Source organism: Aegilops tauschii, chromosome 5 (assembly GCF_002575655.3).
Source record: "Aegilops tauschii subsp. strangulata cultivar AL8/78 chromosome 5, Aet v6.0, whole genome shotgun sequence".
Taxonomy (NCBI): Eukaryota; Viridiplantae; Streptophyta; class Magnoliopsida; order Poales; family Poaceae; genus Aegilops; species Aegilops tauschii.
Window position 1 is genome coordinate 535,265,148 of NC_053039.3, and position 21,453 is coordinate 535,286,600.

Consider the following 21,453-nt stretch of genomic DNA (forward strand, 5'->3'; position numbering starts at 1 on the left):
TTTTTTTTTGAAAATCCAGAAAAAGGGAATTGATCCTCAAGAGAGAGAGACGGTTTTCTCCTACTCTACGCGTTATGCATGAAATTGACCATACAATGCATATGGATGCCCTTAATGGGTTGGCCTAATATCATCATGTTAATTTTATTTTTTTTGTTGCAAGGAATTTTTTTATTAAAAATACAAGTACTAAGGGAAAATGAATTGTCATATATTCAAATAATAAAAGTAATCCACTGAGATTTTTTATTCATAAAAATTTATTCATTTATTCATATATGTATTACAACATTAAAAAAATCCATATACTTGGAGCAAATGTTCATCTTTGTGTTAAAAATGATCGTATATTTTCAAAAATCACGTGCCTGGAAAATGCTCCTTTTTTAATAAAATGGTCATATATTTTAAAAATGTTCATGGTTTAAAATTGTTATGCTTTTTAGAATAAAAATGTAAAAATGCAATTCTAATTGTGCCGTCAAACAACTTGATGTTTATGTTCACGTGCACTTGAAAAAAGCATTCGCTTGTTTTTCCCCAAAAAGAGGAAACCCTAGAACAGGAAAAGAATAAAATGAAAAGAGAAAGAAAAAGCAAAATGGGAGAGCAGAACACGAAAGCCAGACGAAAACCGGCATGCCAGCAAGACACCGCAAAATGGGCTGGCCCAGTACTAGGGTCGGTGTGCGTTATTAATCATGCCAGACGGGCGGCGACAAGGAGCACTGGAATCGGAATCCAATTCCAAAACCGAGAGGTAGGTATCCTTGGAGGAGGGGGAGGGGGATCCTCCTCGCCGCTCCGGTTTCCATGGCGGCCGCCCCCGCCCCCGCCCCTTCGCCGCCGGAAGCGTCCCCGCCGCCCCTCGACGCCTCTGCCTCCGCCTCCGACGACGAGTGGGGTAACTAACCAACTACCACCCACCTCTCCCCCGCGCCCTTGTTTCTTACTGCGCCTTTAGCTGGCTGAAGTACCCCACTGTATCGTACTCTTGTTCTTCTGTCGTGATTGTGTTGAGGAGAAGTTCGATCTAGACGCGTGATGCTTTCTTTGACTCGTTTTCTCTTGCTCGTACCCATCCGTGTATTATCGGGGAATCGCCTGGGACATAGATCAGTTACTGTAGCAAGCATGCCCTTCTTGACGAGTCGCAGCAGTCGTGTTAATTCGAGAAAAGTATGCATTATACCTGGGAAATAATCATACTAGGTTTGAGCAGACCTGGTGGGTTAAAGTTATATGGCTATCTTTATGGGACAGTATCAACTAAAATGGTTGAAACTAGTTGTGTTGGAACAATTTTGAGATATTTCAGGTGGAATTGCTTACTGCTTGTAGGTTATGAAATGTGAAAACATCTGCTAGTTTGAAGAAAACAACGTGTGAACTTCATCCCTGTTTTGATGTTAAATAGACTGAACAAAGTATATGACTGCATTTTCGCACACAAATACCAACCCAGTACCAAGTTTACTAGTATTGAGCCACCGGACGGGTGGAAGCGTTCCCGCTGCCCCTGGACATAAATACCAACCCAATACCAAACCTTCGCCGGCGGAAACATCCCACTGCCCCTGGATGCCTCTGCCTCCAACGACGAGTGGGGTAACTAACTACCACCCGCCTCTGCTCCGCGCCCTTGTTTCTTGCTGCGCCTCTAGCTTGCTAAAGCCCCCAGCATATCCTACTCATGTTCTTCTGCCGTGATTGTCTTGAAGAGGAGTTCGATCTAGATGCGTGATGCTTTCTTTGGCTGTTATTCTCTTGCTCGTACCCATCGTATTATCGGGGAGTTGCCTGGGACATGGATCAATTACTGTAGCAAGCATGCCCTTTTTGAGCAGTTGTATTAATTCAAGAAAAGTATGCATTACCTGGGAGATAATCATACTCGGTTTGAACAGACCTGGTGTGTTGAAGTTATACGCCTATCCTTTATTATGGCACAATGCCCGCGGACTGGTTGAAACTAGCTGTGTTGGAACAATTTTGAGAAATTTGAGGTGGAATCGAAATCATATTGCCTTGGGCGATGTTTTGCTTACTGCTTAGGCCATAGAATGTAAAAACATCTGCTAGTTTGAAGGAAACAATGTGTAAAATATATGTCTCCATAAGTGCCAACCCAATACCAAGTTTACTAGCATTGAGCCATCAGTCTTGATATCTTGGTATGTTATGAGGAGTCACTCCACTGATTCACCTTCACAACTCTCTCTGATAATGTAATAATATGAGTGACGCCCTGAAGTGTACGATTTGTTTCTCGTGATGATTCATGCTTAAATATGAGCCCTTTCCTCTATGACAGGAGGCAATGTAGACAATCTGCACAAGGTTCGGAAAAAAATGTAGAAAATCTTCATTTAATGGAAATAGGAGTGCTATTAATATACCACAAACTGGTTGCCTACTATTGCTTTGGGTGATATTTTTGCCTACTGCTTAGGTTATTGTAAAATTTTAAAACATCTGCTAGCTTGAAAAAAACAACATGTAAAAAAGATTGAACAAAATATATCAACACAATTAAATAGAGGAGTTTGCCTGGGACATATATCAATTTCCTGGGAGCAGCAAACAGGCCCTTTTTGACGAGTCACAGCAGTTGTATTAAGTATGCATTACCTGGAACATAATCGTTACTAGGTTTGAACAGACCTGGTATGTTGAAGTTATACGTACGCCTATCTTTATGGAACAATATGCACAAACTGGTTGAAACTAGCAGTGCTGGAGCAATTTGAAGATATTTGAGGTGGAATCGGAAAGCGTATTGCTTTGGGCGATATTTTGCTCACTTAAGGTTACAAGATGTAAAAAATATCTGCTGGTTTGAAGAAAACAATGTGTAAACTTCATGCATGTTTTGATATATAATAGATTTATAAAGTATATGCCTGCATTTGTCGCGCATAAGTACCAACCCAGGACCAAGTTTACTAGCATTGAGCCATTGGTCTTGATATATCTTGATGCATTATGAGGAATCCCTCTTGATTCACCTTCATAACTCTTTTCTGATAATATAATCATATGAGTGATGCCAACTGAAGGGTGCGATCTGTTTCTCTTGATGATCATGCTTAAATACGAGCCCTTTCCTCTATGACAGGAGGCAATGCAGACAGTCCTCATGGTATGGAAGTAGGAATGTTATTAATATATTCTAGTGATAATCACAAGTTGTTCATGCCCATCATAGCTATCTAATCAGGATGTGGTCACAGAGATACCTAAACCAGGTTCCATCTCTTTGTGGGTATTTTTACTTAAGAGTGTTTATTGTTTCTTAAACCGTTGATATGAAAGTTTGATGTGCTTTTAAGATGTTCATTAATGATAATCATCAAGAGAGTTATGTGCTACTAACTTCCTTCTGCTGGCTGTTATGCTAGTGACTTGCTTGCACCATATATCTCATGAAACTTGATATCAGGGAGTTCTATTTATTGAATAGTAGTTGTGGCTCATTACTTGAATACCAGAGTTTTTTGTGGAAGGTGGTACTGATGTAGGGATGCTGTTGTACATGTGCCAACTGTTCTACATTCAAAACATGAGGTTTATCTGAGCTCTTACAATGTTGATGCTACAATTACAGATGCGGATGGATTTGTTATTCCTGATGTGACTATTCAAGATGATGATGATGATGTTACTACACACAGTGTCCCCAAAGCAAGGGATCCTGAACCTCAGCAGGCGAGTTCCAGATCTTTTCGCCGCAATGTCCATCATGAGACTTGACTTTCAGTTCATGCAACTTGAACAACTACTTGGATAGCACAGTGGTTTGAATTAGTTCATTGAGATGTAAATTCGTATTTGAATGAACAGGCTAAAGAGGAGAAGATATACCTGGGACCTCATGGGGCGCCACCATCAGGAGCAAAGCAGCAACAACTTAACACAGTTGGCCGTAAGCAGAGTTTCAGAAACAAGCTGAAGGAAGCAGATAGGAAATCCAGTGGCAATGCTCAGGAGAACAAGGTGGAAAGCCTAAGAGAGCTCATGGGGGCTGTGACAACAGATAGTAGGGGCATGGCGAAGAGTTCTCGTCGCGACTGGCTTGACCCACACTGTCGCGAGTCGGAGTTTGATAGGAAACCGCGCTAGCTAGGTGGCTGCCATATGATGTGTCCTTTTGCGCAAAATCTTTAACTGTATACTGCTGTGGGCACTGGCTATGCCCCAAAAACATGTCTTTGTTATCTGCAAGTTTATGAGAAGGAATAGCCAACGGTATTCTATGGTATGCAGACTCTCATGAATCTTGCTAGAATGTATGTCTGACTTGAGATGAATCTGTAGCGGTGGCATGTGGTATTGTATGTGGTTATGTGTAGATTCTTGCCTCCTTGGTTGAAATCTGTAGCTGCTGGTACCGTTGTCATTATATCTTTTTCCCCAAATTCTTGATCGATCGATCTTGAACTGTGGAAAGTGTTCACAAGCTCAACAAATGCAGGGCTTTTCACTCTATATGCAGCACCAGATGCAGTCATGAATGTATGTAGAGCAACCGGTGACTCCACTATATAAAGATCTCTGAAGAAATGAATTACATACATACAGCTTTACAGTAATCTCTATAGAATGGAAGCAGGTCATCGTCTCTCTCGCCGGAAGGGGAAGGAGGAGAGCTCGACCGGAGCTCAGCGGATGAGGGGCGCCTTGATCCATCCGTTGGCGAAGGCGATGGCGAGGATGATGAAGGGGGTGGAGAAGCCGAAGATGACGATGTAGGGCAGCGGCGTCATCATGGGGTTCTCCCCCTTCCTCTCCCCAGCAGTCTGCCAGTACCTACATCATCATCATCATCCATTTTATCCACACCATTTGGCAATTGACCACAGACCACACACATACATGAACTCATGATATGATGATGAGAGCTGATGGATGCACATGCACGCTTGCTTACTGTTCTGGTTCCTGTTCTCTGGTGATGAACTTCTTGCCGTCAGGCTTGGTCTCTCCATCTCCACCACCACCACCACCACCTGCATACACGCGTAGCTTATGGACTCAAAACAAAATGCAACATAAGAGAAGTTGAGGAGGAATCGTGGGTACCGAGCTGCGCGGAGATTCTGGAGCGCTTGCTTACGAGGCGGGCGCCTCTCTTGGATGCTGCAAGCGGGGTAGCGAAGGTGGTGGCGCCGCCGCCGAAGGCGAGGAGTGACGGAGCAACAACCCTGGAGCCGGAGGCCATGGCCATGGTGGTTGTTGTTGGGTTGGTCTGTGTGGAGGAGGAAAAGAGCTCTCCTGCCTCATGCACCACGCACCCTATAGCACTCCCCCTCACCTTTCGGCCGCGTAGCACTCACCTTATCCACGAGCTAGCCGTATTATCTTTCCTTCCGTGGCAGATTTAAGTTGTTGAATTTACATTTACACTGGTCAAAATGCTAAACTGTGTGGGGGTGCTTGTCTCTACTTGAACTGACGGCGACTTCAATCTCTACCTACATGTTTAGAAGTTCAGTTCTGGCCAAATCTTACTTGATTGTAATATTAAGGTGAACAGGACCAGAATATACGGCAGCTGCCAGCTCCAGATGCACATGAGTTTTGCGGAGTGTTGTTTTTTCAGCTCACCACAGAGAACTGGTAGCCGGCAAACTTGGTTGGTGACACATATGATTGTGAAGTTGTTGGTATTTCACTTTGTTTCAGGCTAAAGCTGGACTCGGGGTGCTTGTCTCTGTCTGAAGTCTGAACTGACAGGTTATAATAAGCTCAAGACTGCAGTGACTTTATTCATCCCTACTATATCTAGTAGAGTAGTGCAGAAGTGAATTTGTCGCCAATTTTTACTTAGTTGTAAGCGGGAGGCGAAGAACACCAGAATATACGACCGGACAGCCCAAGTTTCAGATGTTATACGCCGTTCATGTTGCTCAGGGAAACTTGGATCAGAACCCTCCAGCCTATGAAATCTTCTTTTTCTCTGTTCGGAGAACACGTTGCTGGCTCCCCGTCGATGTGTGCAACAGATGAACCAGAACAAGGACTGGATTGTAAAACTGACTTCGTAAGCCAGCGAAACAGAGGACTAAGATTAATTTCAAAGATTGGCAGGGGCCGCGCGTACTCGTGTACCCTCTACCACAAAAGGACCAAGATTTAATTTCAAAGAATTGGCAGGGGCCGCGCGAACGCGTACCCCCTCTACCACAAATTATGACGTCCACTCTCCCACTTGGGGAGATGGTGGGCCAACGCACCCACCAAGTGCAATGTGAGCCATTGACCCAGGCCACGGGCCTTCTCGATCGCCCGTCGACCCCGTCCAGGTAAGTATGGAACAACGCTGCACTTCGCCCTCCTCTTATAGCCAGCTCTCCCGCTCGTCGCTCTCCGCTGAGCGAGGTGGGACTAAAAACCGAAGCGCAGCAGCAGCGGCAGCCGTGAAGCCGTGAAGGGAGAGTCACGGTACGGGAGGTACTACGTCTCGTTGGGCTTGACTTGGCTCCTGTATGGGCTGAATGACGAGAGATAGGCGTGTGGGCCTTAAGAGCCGTAGCAGCTTTTTCCCAGTGTTCTGGTCGTTCACTTGGTCTTGAGCTGCTAAAAAAAAGACTATTTTTTTTCGCGAGAAAGACTTGTATTAATCAAAGATCCAGGGAATTACAATTCAGTTTACACAAGTCCACAACCTGTTGGGGACCAGAGCCCAACCAAACTACTGTTCTACCTTCAGTTCTTGCAAAATTAGCTAAATAATCGCTAACCACATTTTGGTTACAATTGATATGAAATACACTAGTTGTACGAAGGGACATCAAGTGTTTAATCTCATTCACCAAGGAGGCAAATATAGACCTGCCCGTGTCTCTATCCTTAACCATATTCACCGCCACTACAGAATCCATTTCCACACAAATCGGCAGCTCCGATCGCTGGATAGCAAGAGAAATACCCTCCATGCAAGCACATAGTTCGGCCTCAAGTGCATCTCGGCAGGAGAAGAGCACCCTGCAAGAAGAGAAAATAATTTTTTCCAAGACAATCACGCAAAACCATGCCTACTCCTGCTCCACCTTCCTCTGTCCATGATCCATCTGTATTGAGCTTGACCCAACCCGTAGGTGGAGGAACCCACCTAACAGGTGGGTCCTGACCTATTATTTCATGTGGTGTTTTGGTACTAGCATAAGTTATTACAACTTTTCCCTTCAAAGGATCACACTCTGTGTTCTGAGCAATCGCAAGTAGCGAGTCAAGGTAGCTGCACAAGAATTGCTTTGAGACATCCATCGGAGGTGGAATCTTGCCATGAACAACCTCATTTCGATTGTGCCAGCACCTCCATAGTATTATTGCTCTTGATTCTAAATAAAATACTATCGCTCTAAGTCTCTCTTACTCGTATTTTGTTCATTTACTTCTGCTATTAATGTGCATTGCAGCATAAAAAGAAATCACTACACCTTTTTCTTTTTGAAAATCAGAAATCACTACACCTTTGATGCCTCTGTTTCGGCCTGTTGCACCCAACAATTTGCACAAACCGGCTGGTACCTAGGTGTTTTTATAGAGAGAATGCCAGCTTTTTTGATTATCAACAACATTGCACAAAGTTCCTGGATACAATATGAAAAATAATGGAAAATACTAGGATTAATAGAGTGCATACGATTTAGCTAACAAATGTGTTTCTACATTTAAATGCCGACAAACATGTTTGAATATCACCGAGGCGAAGCCATCAGAAACAGACTTGATATCAGCAACAAGCAAGCCAACGGGCGAGCGATCAGCTACTGGAGTTTTTAGCCTCTACAGTCTACACCACAAATAAACAATCGGAGGCAAAGATAGCATGAGAGACCTGCTCATCTCGTGCCAACTGAACAACACGTCTCGAGACCATTGCTTCAACCATTTCAGGCTCAAACGCCGTAAGGATTGGCTCGGTGCATGCCACAACGCAAAAGCCATCATGGTCTCTGCCAGGGCCGGCCCTGAGGGGAGGCTGGAGGGGCGGCCGGCTCGGGCCCCTAAATTCTGGGGGGAGGGGGTAGGCCCTCATATGTACACAACAGCTGGTTAGCCGTGACTCAAAATAAAAACATGGTGGCCACTTGGCCCAGGGTAAGAAGTAGGGCCAATGACTGATTGTATACGCACACATCCATCAATTCACGTAATCAGTCATCCCCAATAGCTACCTGGGCACCAAAAACCTTTGGAGTAAAATTTAGGGCACAAAAATGTGTTTTTAAGACACAAAAAAGCGAGTTTCTCCGATAGTTGCCTTAAAATAGGGCATCCAAAACAGCAAAAACGTAAATAAAAGCATTCAAACTACTTCGATCATATTCCATACTTCGATCCAAACTTCCAAACATATTTCGAGTACATACATTCAAACTTAAACTACAAACATGCAAACTTAGACTAAAGGTTGTCCTAGTAATGTCGTCGGACTTGTCACTCTCGCCGGCGGGCTGAACCTCGTGGTCGAAGTCGACGTTGATTACACTGGAGGGGCCAACCTCGTCCTCCGTCTTCCGCTCCGCCTTGTGCTCGTTCTCCCTCTTTTAGAAGAACTCTGCCTCCACCCACATGAGGTGCGGGTGTTCCCTTGCGAACCTCACCATCGCCGCCTCGTTCTTTTTTCGGGTGTCCGCTCATCGAAGACAATGGGGGTGCCCCTCTTCACCAGGCGGGACTCAGTGACCACAGGTGGACTGATGAACTCTGCATCCTACTGGGGTTTCGATCTCTGGGAAGTTGAGTTCCGAATGCGGCCAACTGAGCCTCCAAACGGTGTTGTCGTGGGTGCGAGTGGCGATCGTCGCCGATTCGAAATTGTCGAGCCACTGTCATTGGTCGTCACATTGGAACTCGACGCCGAAGCGGTCAGAGAGCCGCAACCGGACCCCTTTGAAGTCGGACTTGCCCTTCGCGTGTTTTGGTGTTAGCGTGCGACTATGGGTTGCGGCGACAGCGGCGGGTGCAGCTAGGGTTGTGAGACGACGGAGGGGTACATCTACGGGGGGTGCGGACGGCTATGGTGCGGTAACAACGACAGAATCGACCGGACATAAGCCATCCAAAATAGGTTTCCCTTCATGAAACTCTTGCTAGGCTGACAAATTTCCTCTACCAAAAAATCCTGATGGGCGTGATAAAAGAGAGTTGGAAAACCATCTAGTGTAAGAGCTTTGGCGGGGGCCATATGAAAAAATGCACCCTTGATCTCCTCATTGGTGTATGATTTATAAAGATCATTATTCATCTAATCATAAATCTTGTGAGAAATAACATCAAGGACAACATCAACACCATCACAAGGTTCAAAAGTGAATTAGATTCTCATAAAAATTATGCACGAGTCCTTTGGTCTCACCTTGACAGTCTCAAACAGAGCCATTATCGTGAATCAATGGCCCTGTTTGGATACTCTAACTCAGTTAGATGTTGGAGTTAAATTCTAACCCTGAACCAACCCAAAACTAGCTCTAACCAAAGAGGTGTTTGGATGACAGGGTTAGATTGACAATAAAGGCTCTTTCTCAATTATTTGGCTACTTTGGACCCTATTTTCTGCCGGATTTGGCGGAGTGAAACCTAGCCAAGGCAGACGGGGACGCGCCCGGCAAGGAGTCGCACTGGCCTTTCGCGCAGCCCGCCGACCGAACCTGCCGTCCCTGCGCAAGGAGTCGCGCTGGCCGAGGCTGATGGGGACGGGCCGCGCAAGGAGTCGCGACTGCTTACCGGCGGGCGGACAGGCCGCGGGGAGACGAGGGGGTTGGAACGGGAGGATAGGGCGGGGCTGCTTACCGGCGGCGGACGGGAGCACGGATACGGCGAGGCGCCTTCACGGGCGGTGCGAGAGGGAGGGAGGGAGAGGCCGAGAAGCTTCGAGGAAGTGGGGAGGGATCTGCTGCAAGGAGAGCGAGAGAAAAGTGTGTTTTTTTAGTGATCCCAAGAAAAACTAACCCAAATAAGCACTCTTGGGTGGGTTAGATTTTTTGGATGGGTTAGATGCATCTAACCCAAACTAACCCTCCCGTTTGGATATTTTTGGGTTAGTTGAGTCCAAACTAACCCAAACTAACTCTAAGTCATGAAATCAAACAGGGCCAATGAAGGAATCCTATTGGCATGTTTAGGTGATGTTACACGGGCATGGAAGAAGTCGTTCCGTTCACGGAACCAATCCACCCTAGACCGATGACACGCCATAATTTCTCCTGAAAGAGCTCACACAATTGAGATTCGATGGCCCTTCCATGCAAGCGAAGCATCCAATCGTGAACAACCAAGATGCTCAAGTTTGGAAATTTGTCGGTGAACCAATCCAAGAAAATCTCGACTCTAGACCTTTAAAGCACCACCAACCCGATGCAAATTATGCTGGTAGCTTGCAAGGACATTTCACCCTCTTTGCCCTATTCCCAACCCTGTCGAGATTCCCCTTCTAATCAGCAGACCGGAGCCACATAGCCTAATATTTAAATCCTCGCTGCACTGGCCTGACCGTTAACCCCTTTCAGCAGCCCGTCTTGAGTTGCTAAAATAAGCAGTCCGACTAGAAAGCCGGAAGAATAACATAATGGTCAGAGGATGTGGTGATCACATTCTCAACAACACCAAAATCATGCATGTTAATAAAGGCGCTATTAGCAACAACCCTGTCGAGATGGACCTTCACATAGCATTTTGGATCCTGTCAAATTATGCCAAGTGTACCTGGGCCCTGAGATACCAAGATCCAAACGCCCGTAATCCATGAGACATCCCCGAAATGCATTGATTTGCGCTTCAGATCGATCCCGAGGGCTACAATGCTCGTCCTGGGAAAGAACCTCGTTGAAATCACGACACACAATCCACAGGCCTTGTCATTGTGTCTTCATACGCGAGAGAAAATCCTAAAGCAAATGTCTATCTCTCTTCTAGGTTCCCCATGAAAAAAGGGCAACTATCATTACATACCTTGAGAGAAACATCAACAGACGTTGTAATAATAAATAAATTTGCATAAATTTGCTTCTTCCTGTTGTTGTCCATCGATAATACAACAGAAAATTGAAACAAATGGAAAAAAATCCAAGATGGCATACACAAAACTGAACTATGTTCTCCTCCCAACTACAACTAACCATGCATCGTTGTTGACTTATTGCACACACACACAAGTAGAAATAAGGATTATATGAAAGAGATAAAGACAAGCTATCACATACAACAAAATGTTTACTCATGTTTGTAAGGCTCGCTTTGCAGGTTTTGACAATGGATTTGTCTTTCTTAGTCTCTTCAAACTTTTCCAATCCTGCTATTTCCCCAGTCTTCTAGGTAAGACTTTCAAAGAAACTCTCGATGGGAGAATCGAGTCTATTCAGGAAGAGCATTTACAACACGACCCAAGTTATATACGCTCATGGATATCTGAGCAATTCTTCCTGTTGCTTTTACAAAACCTCCCTCTTGATGCTAAACTGTAGCTATAACTGAGCGCTATTCACTCACTTTATCTTCCAAAATAAGTTATGTAGGAGAGATGGCAAAGAAAAAAAAGATGCCAACACTGTCGAGGATTTCAGGCTAATCAGTATCATCTCGAGATTCATGGAGCTTTACCTTATTTTGATCGTTTAGAGGGCGATCGCGGAGTTACTGCATGAAGTCCTCCCTCTCTTTCTTTCGGAGGTGCTCCGTTGCGAGGCAGAGGCATCTTCCATTCATTTCGATTTAGGTCTTTCTGCGCCATATTTAGATCTTCCCTGCTTAAATAGACACAATTCATAACAGATACAATTTGTAAGGAAGAAGTGATCAAAAGTACGAGGTCGGCATAGGCGATATGATGTGTCAGAGGCAGAAGGCACAATTTATACCTATCCTTTCGCCTAAGATGATCATGAATGAAGACAAAGAATTGCGTAGATAGGAGGAAACGAACCAACCTGAAAACAAAAGGGAATGAGAGAAATGATCAGAACTAGTAAGACAGTACACTTCACACCCACACAATCTCTATTTGGAGGACCCTGATCACCTTGCCAACGAATTCAAGGCCTTAGGAAATTCATCCTACAATGGCATGGAATTGCAAGAGTTGCATTCTTATATGCAAGAAGAAGACTTTGAAAGAACAAATAAGTTTGGATCCGCAAAAGTATGCTTAGGCAGTTCCTTCGTGCTTCAGCGGCCCTAGCCGCCTTCCTTAACAAGCCCTTGATCCTCCTTTGCGCAACTAACTTGTGGGGCATGACATCCCAAATTCATCATTTACATTAGGAATTTCCTGAGAAAAAGTCTTATGTGTATTGGATTCGCTATTTTCCCTCTGGCGAATATCTTATTCTATTTGATCATGGAGGTGAGTTTGAGTAACATTGTTTATGCACATTACATTTTCATGGAGGTGAGTTGGATTTATATTATTTGACCATGGAGGTGAGTTGAAATTATATTATTTATGTGGATTTATTTATGCACAAGCACCACTTTGCCACGAAGGCAGAAGTGCCAGGCTAAGCAAAAATAAATCTTAAGATGATATGACGGCTCCGTCTCTCAAAGGTGCTCATAGGGGTAGGGTATGCATGTGTGTGTTCATAGGAGTGAGTGTATGCACGTATGTATAAGCGCTTGCGTCTGTACTGTGTTAAAAAAAATCACAGTTCCCTGAAAATCAATAGGAGCGCCCATGTCTAGATTGACTGAGAGTTAGTTGTCTCCCTACCAATTTTACAAAAAAGAAAATGTAAACTTTTTAAGAAAAGTCCATCATGTTATAAAATAGTTCATTTAGGGACAAGGATAAACTAATCCTCAACCCCTAAAAAAACTAATTCTCAACCATCTTTCCAAAATTATTATATACTCCCTCCCCAAAATAAGTGTCTCAAGCTTGGTACAACTTTACAGTAAAGTTAGTACAAAGTTAAGACACTTATTTTGGGACGGAGGAAGTATATTTAAAGAAAAGATCACCACGCTATAATAGTTTGTCCATGTAGTGCAAAAAACAACAACAATGTAATAGTTTGTTCATGTCGTGCCAAAAAAAGGTGCGCTTTTTCCCAAAGGTTAGAAAATCTCTACTCCTAATGGAGCAGTTGGTACAATAGCCTCCACTAGTTTTTTCGTCCCGCCACTTTCGTTCGTTTTTTTTCGTTGGTTTTTTTCGTTCCCTCCCCTCACCCCACCCCACGCACGCACGCACAAAAAAAACCCACCACCACGAAACACCGCTCCTCTCGATCTCCTCGAGTAAATGCCACGGGCACCCTACCTCTTCTACCGATGCGGCGCCGCCCCCAATCTCCCACTCCATCGCCGCCGCCGCCGCCCGCCTTCCCCTATCTCCCGCTCAGCCACCACCTCCATGAAGGAAATATGCCCTAGAGGCAATAATAAAGTATTATTTATTTCCTTATATCATGATAAATGTTTATTATTCATGCTAGAATTGTATTAACCGGAAACATAATACATGTGTGAATACATAGACAAACAGAGTGTCACTAGTATGCCTCTACTTGACTAGCTCATTAATCAAAGATGGTTATGTTTCCTAGCCATAGACATGAGTTGTCATTTGATTAACGAGATCACCTCATTAGGAGAATGACGTGATTGACTTGACCCATTCCGTTAGCTTAGCACCCGATCGTTTAGTATGTTGCTATTGCTTTCTTCATGACTTATACATGTTCCTATGACTATGAGATTATGCAACTCCCGTTTACCGGAGGAACACTTTGTGTGCTACCAAACGTCACAACGTAAATGGGTGATTATAAAGGTGCTCTACAGGTGTCTCCAAAGGTACTTGTTGGGTTGGCGTATTTCGAGATTAGGATTTGTCACTCCGATTGTCGGAGAGGTATCTCTGGGCCCACTCGGTAATGCACATCACTATAAGCCTTGCAAGCATTGTGACTAATAAGTTAGTTGCGGGATGATGTGTTACGGAACGAGTAAAGAGACTTGCCGGTAATGATATTGAACTAGGTATCGAGATACCGACGATCGAATCTCGGGCAAGTAACATACTGATGACAAAGGGAACAACGTATGTTGTTATGCGGTCTGACCGATAAAGATCTTCGTAGAATATGTGGGAGCCAATATGGGCATCCAGGTCCCGCTATTGGTTATTGACCGGAGACGTGTTTCGGTCATGTCTACATAGTTCTCGAACCCGTAGGGTCCGCACGCTTAAAGTTACGATGACAGTTTTATTATGAGTTTATGTATGTTGATGTACCGAAGGAGTTCGGAGTCCCGGATGAGATCGGGGACATGACGAGGAGTCTCGAAATGGTCGAGACGTAAAGATCGATATATTGGACGACTATATTCGGACTTCGGAAAGGTTCCGAGTGATTCGGGTATTTTTCGGAGTACCGGAGAGTTACGGGAATACGTATTGGGCCTTATTGGGCCATACGGGAAAGAAGAAAAAGGGCCTCAAGGGTGGCCGCACCCCTCCCCTTGGTCTGGTCCGAATTGGACTAGGGAAGGGGGGCGCCCCTTCCTTCCTTCTCTTTTTCCCTTCCTCTTTTCCTATTCCATATGGGAGGTGGAATCCTACTAGGACTAGGGAGTCCTAGTAGGACTCCACACTTGGTGCGCCCCCTCCTAGGGCCGGCCTCCTCCTCCCTTGCTCCTTTATATACGGGGGCAGGGGGGCACCCCAGAGACACAAACAATTGATCCTTGAGATCTCTTAGCCGTGTGCGGTGCCCCCCTCCACCATATTACACCTCGATAATACCGTTGCGGAGCTTAGGCGAAGCCCTGCGCCGGTGGAACATCATCATCGTCACCACGCCGTCGTGCCGACGAAACTCTCCCTCAACATTCGGCTGGATCGGAGTTCGAGGGACGTCATCGAGCTGAACGTGTGTAGAACTCGGAGGTGCCGTGCGTTCGGTACTTGATCGGTCGGATCGTGAAGACGTACGACTACATCAACCGCGTTGTGATAACGCTTCCGCTGTCGGTCTACGAGGGTACGTGGACAACACTCTCCCCTCTCGTTGCTATGCATCACCATGATCTTGCGTGTGCGTAGGAAAATTTTGAAATTACTACGTTCCCCAACAGTGGCATCCGAGCCAGGTTTTATGCGTTGATGCTATGCACGAGTAGAACACAAGTGAGTTGTGGGCGATATAAGTCATACTGCTTACCAGCATGTCATACTTTGGTTCAGCGGTATTGTGAGATGAAGCGGCCCGGACCGACATTACGCGTACGCTTACGCGAGACTGGTTTCACCGTTCGGAGCACTCGTTGCTTAAAGGTGACTGGCGGGTGTCTGTCTCTCTCACTTTAGTTGACCCGAGTGTGGCTACGCCCGGTCCTTGCGAAGGTTAAAACAGCACCAACTTGACAAACTATCGTTGTGGTTTTGATGCGTAGGTAAGAACGGTTCTTGCTAAGCCCGTAGCAGCCACGTAAAACTTGCAACAACAAAGTAGAGGACGTCTAACTTGTTTTTGCAGGGCATGTTGTGATGTGATATGGTCAAGACATGATGTGATATAATGTGTTGTATGAGATGATCATGTTTTGTAACCGAGTTATCGGCAACTGGAAGGAGCCATATGGTTGTCGCTTTATTGTATGAGATGCAATCGCCATGTAATAGTTTTACTTTATCACTAAGCGGTAGCGATAGTCGTAAAAGCAATAAGTTGGCGAGATGACAACGATGCTACGATGGAGATCAATGTGTCGCGCCGGTGACGATGGTGATCATGACGGTGCTTCGGAGATGGAGATCACAAGCACGGTGCTTCGGAGATGGAGATCACAAGCACAAGATGATGATGGCCATATCATATCACTTATATTGATTGCATGTGATGTTAATCCTTTATGCATCTTATCTTGCTTTGATTGACGGTAGCATTATAAGATGATCTCTCACTAAAATTTCAAGATAAAAGTGTTCTCCCTGAGTATGCACCGTTGCAAAAGTTCTTCGTGCTGAGACACCACGTGTTAATCGGGTGTGATAGGCTCTACGTTCAAATACAACGGGTGCAAAACAATTGCACACGCGGAATACTCAGGTTAAACTTGACGAGCCTAGCATATACAGATATGGCCTCGGAACACAGAGACCGAAAGGTCGAGCGTGAATCATATAGTAGATATGATCAACATAGTGATGTTCACCATTGAAACTACTCCATCTCACGTGTTAATCGGACATGGTTTAGTTGCTTTGGATCACGTAATCACTTAGATGATTAGAGAGATGTCTATCTAAGTGGGAGTTCTTAAGTAATATGATTAATTGAACTTAAATTTATCATGAACTTAGTACCTGATAGTATCTTGCTTGTCTATGTTAATTGTAGATAAATGGCCCGTGCCATTGTTCCGTTGAATTTTAATGCATTCCTTGAGAAAGCAAAGTTGAAAGATGATGGTAGCAATTACACGGACTGGGTCCGTAACTTGAGGATTATCCTCATTGCTGCACAGAAAAATTACGTCCTGGAAGCACCGCTAGGTGTACCACCTACACCAGCAACTGCAGACATTGTGAATGCCTGGCAGTCACGTGTTGATGACTACTCGATAGTTCAGTGTGCCATGCTTTACGGCTTAGAACCGGGTCTTCAACGACGTTTTGAACGTCATGGAGCATATGAGATGTTTCAGGAGTTGAAGTTAATATTTCAAGCAAATGCCCGGATTGAGAGATATGAAGTCTCCAATAAGTTCTATAGCTGCAAGATGGAAGAGAATAGTTCTGTCAGTGAGCATATACTCAAAATGTCTGGGTATAACAATCACTTGATTCAACTGGGAGGTAATCTTCCGGATGATAGCGTCATTGACAGAATTCTTCAATCACTGCCACCAAGCTACAAGAGCTTCGTGATGAACTATAATATGCAAGGGATGAGTAAGACAATTCCCGAGCTCTTCGCAATGCTAAAGGCTGCGGAGGTAGAAATCAAAAAGGAGCATCAAGTGTTGATGGTCAGTAAAACCACTAGTTTCAAGAAAAAGGGCAAAGGGAAGAAGAAAGGAAACTTCAAGAAGAACAGCAAGCAAGTTGCCGTTCAGGAGAAGAAATCCAAGTCTGGACCTAAGCCTGAAACTGAGTGTTTCTACTGTAAGCAGACTGGCCACTGGAAGCGGAACTGCCCCAAGTTTTTGGCGGAAAAGAAGGATGGCAAGGTTAACAAAGGTATATGTGATATACATGTTATCGATGTGTACCTTACCAATGCTCGTAGTAGCACCTGGGTATTTGATACTGGTTCTGTTGCTAATATTTGCAACTCAAAATAGGGGCTACAGATTGAGCGGAGATTGGCTAAGGACGAGGTGACGATGCGCGTGGGAAATGGTTCCAAAGTCGATGTGATCGCCGTCGGCACGCTACCTCTACATCTACCTTCGGGATTAATATTAGACCTAAATAATTGTTATTTGGTGACAGCGTTGAGCATGAACATTATATCTGGATCTTGTTTAATGCGAGACGGTTATTCATTTAAATCAGAGAATAATGGTTGTTCTATTTATATGAATAATATCTTTTATGGTCATGCACCCCTGAAGAGTGGTCTATTTTTAATGAATCTCGATAGTAGTGATACACATATTCATTATGTTGAAGCCAAAAGATGCAGAGTTAATAATGACAGTGTAACTTATTTGTGGCACTGCCGTTTGGGTCATATCGGTGTAAAGCGCATGAAGAAACTCCATACTGATGGAATTTTGGAATCACTTGATTTTGAATCACTTGGTACTTGCGAACCGTGCCTCATGGGCAAGATGACCAAAACATCGTTCTCCGGTACTATGGAGAGAGCAACAGATTTGTTGGAAATTATACATACAGATGTATGTGGTCCGATGAATATTGAGGCTCGTGGCGGATATCGTTATTTTCTCACCTTCACAGATGATTTAAGCAGATATGGGTATATCTACTTAATGAAACATAAGTCTGAAACATTTGAAAAGTTCAAACAATTCCAGAGTGAAGTTGAAAATCATCGTAACAAGAAAATAAAGTTTCTACGATCAGATCGTGGAGGAGAATATTTGAGTTACGAGTTTGGTCTACATTTGAAACAATGCGGAATAGTTTCGCAACTCACGCCACCCGGAACACCACAGCGTAATGGTGTGTCCGAACGTCGTAATCGCACTTTACTAGATATGGTGCGATCTATGATGTCTCTTACTGATTTACCGCTATCGTTTTGGGGTTATGCTTTAGAGACGGCTGCATTCACGTTAAATAGGGCACCATCAAAATCCATTGAGACGACGCCTTATGAACTATGGTTTGGCAAGAAACCAAAGTTGTCGTATCTTAAAGTTTGGGGTTGCGATGCTTATGTGAAGAAACTTCAACCTGATAAGCTCGAACCCAAATCGAAGAAATGTGTCTTCATAGGATACCCAAAAGAGACTGCTGGGTATACCTTCTATCACAGATCCGAAGGCAAGATATTCGTTGCTAGGAATGGATCCTTTCTAGAGAAGGAGTTTCTCTCGAAAGATGTGAGTGGGAGGAAAGTAGAACTTGATGAGATAACTGTACCTGCTCCATTATTGGAAAGTAGATCATCACAGAAATCAGTTTCTGCGACACCTACACCAAATAGTGAGGAAGTTAATGATAATGATCATGAAACTTCAGATCAAGTTATTACTGAACTTCGTAGGTCAACTAGATCAAGAACCGCACCAGAGTGGTACGGTAATCCTGTTCTGGAGGTCATGTTACTAGAGCATGGTGAACCTACGAACTATGAAGAAGCGATGGTGAGCCCAGATTCCGCAAAATGGCTTGGAGCCATGAAATCCGAGATGGGATCCATGTATGAGAACAAAGTATGGACTTTGGTTGACTTGCCCGATGGTCGGCAAGCCATTGAAAACAAATGGATCTTCAAGAAGAAGACTGACGCTGATGGTAATGTTACTGTCTATAAAGCTCGACTTGTTGCAAAAGGTTTTCGACAAGTTCAAGGGATTGACTACGATGAGACCTTCTCACCCGTAGCGATGCTTAAGTCTGTCCGAATCATGTTAGCAGTTGCCGCATTTTATGATTATGAAATTTGGCAAATGGATGTCAAAACTGCATTCCTGAATGGATTTCTGGAAGAAGAGTTGTATATGATGCAACCGGAAGGTTTTGTCGATCCAAAAGGAGCTAACAAAGTGTGCAAGCTCCAGCGATCCATTTATGGACTGGTGCAAGCCTCTCGGAGTTGGAATAAACGCTTTGATAGTGTGATCAAAGCATTTGGTTTTATACAGACTTTTGGAGAAGCCTGTATTTACAAGAAAGTGAGTGGGAGCTCGATAGCATTTCTGATATTATATGTGGATGACATATTACTAATTGGAAATGATATAGAATTTCTGGATAGCATAAAGGGATACTTGAATAAGAGTTTTTCAATGAAAGACCTCGGTGAAGCTGCATATATATTAGGCATTAAGATCTATAGAGATAGATCAAGATGCTTAATTGGACTTTCACAAAGCACATACCTTGACAAAGTTTTGAAGAAGTTCAAAATGGATCAAGCAAAGAAAGGGTTCTTGCCTGTACTACAAGGTGTGAGACTGAGTAAGACTCAATGCCCGACCACTGCAGAAGATAGAGAGAAAATGAAAGATGTTCCCCATGCTTCAGCCATAGGCTCTATCATGTATGCAATGCTGTGTACTAGACCTGATGTGTCCCTTGCTATAAGTTTAGCAGGGAGGTACCAAAGTAATCCAGGAGTGGATCACTGGACAGTGGTCAAGCACATCCTGAAATACCTGAAAAGGACTAAGGATATGTTTCTCGTATATGGAGGTGACAAAGAGCTCATCGTAAATGTTTACGTTGATGCAAGCTTTGACACTGATCCGGACGATTCTAAATCGCAAACCGGATACGTATTTACATTGAACGGTGGAGCTGTCAGTTGGTGCAGTTCTAAACAAAGCGTCGTGGCGGGATCTACATGTGAAGCAGAGTACATAGCTGCTTCGGAAGCAGCAAATGAAGGAGTCTGGATGAGGGAGTTCATATCCGATCTAGGTGTCATACCTAGTGCATCGGGTCCTATGAAAATCTTTTGTGACAATACTGGTGCAATTGCCTTGGCAAAGGAATCCAGATTTCACAAGAGAACCAAGCACATCAAAAGATGCTTCAATTCCATCCGGGATTTAGTCCAGGTGGGAGACATAGAAATTTGCAAGATACATACGGATTTGAATGTTGCAGACCCGTTGACTAAACCTCTTCCACGAGCAAAACATGATCAGCACCAAGGCTCCATGGGTGTAAGAATCATTACTGTGTAAACTAGATTATTGACTCTAGTGCAAGTGGAAGACTGAAGGAAATATGCCCTAGAGGCAATAATAAAGTATTATTTATTTCCTTATATCATGATAAATGTTTATTATTCATGCTAGAATTGTATTAACCGGAAACATAATACATGTGTGAATACATAGACAAACAGAGTGTCACTAGTATGCCTCTACTTGACTAGCTCGTTAATCAAAGATGGTTATGTTTCCTAGCCATAGACATGAGTTGTCATTTGATTAACGAGATCACCTCATTAGGAGAATGACGTGATTGACTTGACCCATTCCGTTAGCTTAACACCCGATCGTTCAGTATGTTGCTATTGCTTTCTTCATGACTTATACATGTTCCTATGACTATGAGATTATGCAACTCCCGTTTACCGGAGGAACACTTTGTGTGCTACCAAACGTCACAACGTAAATGGGTGATTATAAAGGTGCTCTACAGGTGTCTCCAAAGGTACTTGTTGGGTTGGCGTATTTCGGGATTAGGATTTGTCACTCCGATTGTCGGAGAGGTATCTTTGGGCCCACTCGGTAATGCACATCACTATAAGCCTTGCAAGCATTGTGACTAATAAGTTAGTTGCGGGATGATGTGTTACGGAACGAGTAAAGAGACTTGCCGGTAACGAGATTGAACTAGGTATCGAGATACCGACGATCGAATCTCGGGCAAGTAACATACTGATGACAAAGGGAACAACGTATGTTGTTATGCGGTCTGACCGATAAAGATCTTCGTAGAATATGTGGGAGCCAATATGGGCATCCAGGTCCCGCTATTGGTTATTGACCGGAGACGTGTCTCGGTCATGTCTACATAGTTCTCGAACCCGTAGGGTCCGCACGCTTAAAGTTACGATGACAGTTTTATTATGAGTTTATGTATGTTGATGTACCGAAGGAGTTCGGAGTCCCGGATGAGATCGGGGACATGACGAGGAGTCTCGAAATGGTCGAGACGTAAAGATCGATATATTGGACGACTATATTCGGACTTCGGAAAGGTTCCGAGTGATTCGGGTATTTTTCGGAGTACCGGAGAGTTACGGGAATACGTATTGGGCCTTATTGGGCCATACGGGAAAGAAGAAA

At 44.1% G+C, this 21,453-nt stretch overlaps 2 protein-coding genes and 1 non-coding gene across 3 annotated transcripts; 1 reads left to right on the plus strand and 2 right to left on the minus strand.

Moving 5' to 3' along the window:
• The first annotated feature begins 711 nt into the window (after positions 1-711).
• On the plus strand, positions 712-4,261 carry LOC109785624 (uncharacterized). The gene is made up of 3 exons (XM_020344220.4): positions 712-904; positions 3,608-3,708; positions 3,844-4,261. Exons 1-3 carry the CDS (start codon positions 814-816, stop codon positions 4,120-4,122), a joined length of 471 nt encoding a protein of 156 aa, XP_020199809.1. The 5' UTR covers positions 712-813; the 3' UTR covers positions 4,123-4,261.
• Positions 4,262-4,519: 258 nt separating this feature from the next.
• On the minus strand, positions 4,520-5,354 carry LOC109785625 (uncharacterized). Its single transcript, XM_020344221.4, has 3 exons — positions 5,083-5,354; positions 4,931-5,009; positions 4,520-4,809 (listed from the first exon to the last, which is right to left on the minus strand). Exons 1-3 carry the CDS (start codon positions 5,225-5,227, stop codon positions 4,662-4,664), a joined length of 372 nt encoding a protein of 123 aa, XP_020199810.1. The 5' UTR covers positions 5,228-5,354; the 3' UTR covers positions 4,520-4,661.
• Positions 5,355-6,153: 799 nt separating this feature from the next.
• Positions 6,154-6,313, minus strand: LOC120965496 (U1 spliceosomal RNA). Its single transcript, XR_005758550.2, has one exon. It is a non-coding gene; the product is annotated as a U1 spliceosomal RNA (small nuclear RNA).
• Between the last annotated feature and the right edge of the window lie 15,140 nt (positions 6,314-21,453).

Bases quoted from the DNA above. Each gene is read 5' to 3' on its own strand.
- LOC109785624 (XM_020344220.4), top strand. From the start codon at position 814: ATGGCGGCCGCCCCCGCCCCCGCCCCTTCGCCGCCGGAAGCGTCCCCG. The intron at 905-3,607 runs GTAACTAACCAA...CTACAATTACAG, and splicing joins CGCCTCCGACGACGAGTGGG to ATGCGGATGGATTTGTTATT. The intron at 3,709-3,843 runs GCGAGTTCCAGA...TTGAATGAACAG, and splicing joins GGGATCCTGAACCTCAGCAG to GCTAAAGAGGAGAAGATATA.
- LOC109785625 (XM_020344221.4), bottom strand. From the start codon at position 5,227: ATGGCCATGGCCTCCGGCTCCAGGGTTGTTGCTCCGTCACTCCTCGCC. The intron at 5,010-5,082 runs GTACCCACGATT...GCGTGTATGCAG, and splicing joins CAGAATCTCCGCGCAGCTCG to GTGGTGGTGGTGGTGGTGGA. The intron at 4,810-4,930 runs GTAAGCAAGCGT...ATGATGATGTAG, and splicing joins AGAGAACAGGAACCAGAACA to GTACTGGCAGACTGCTGGGG.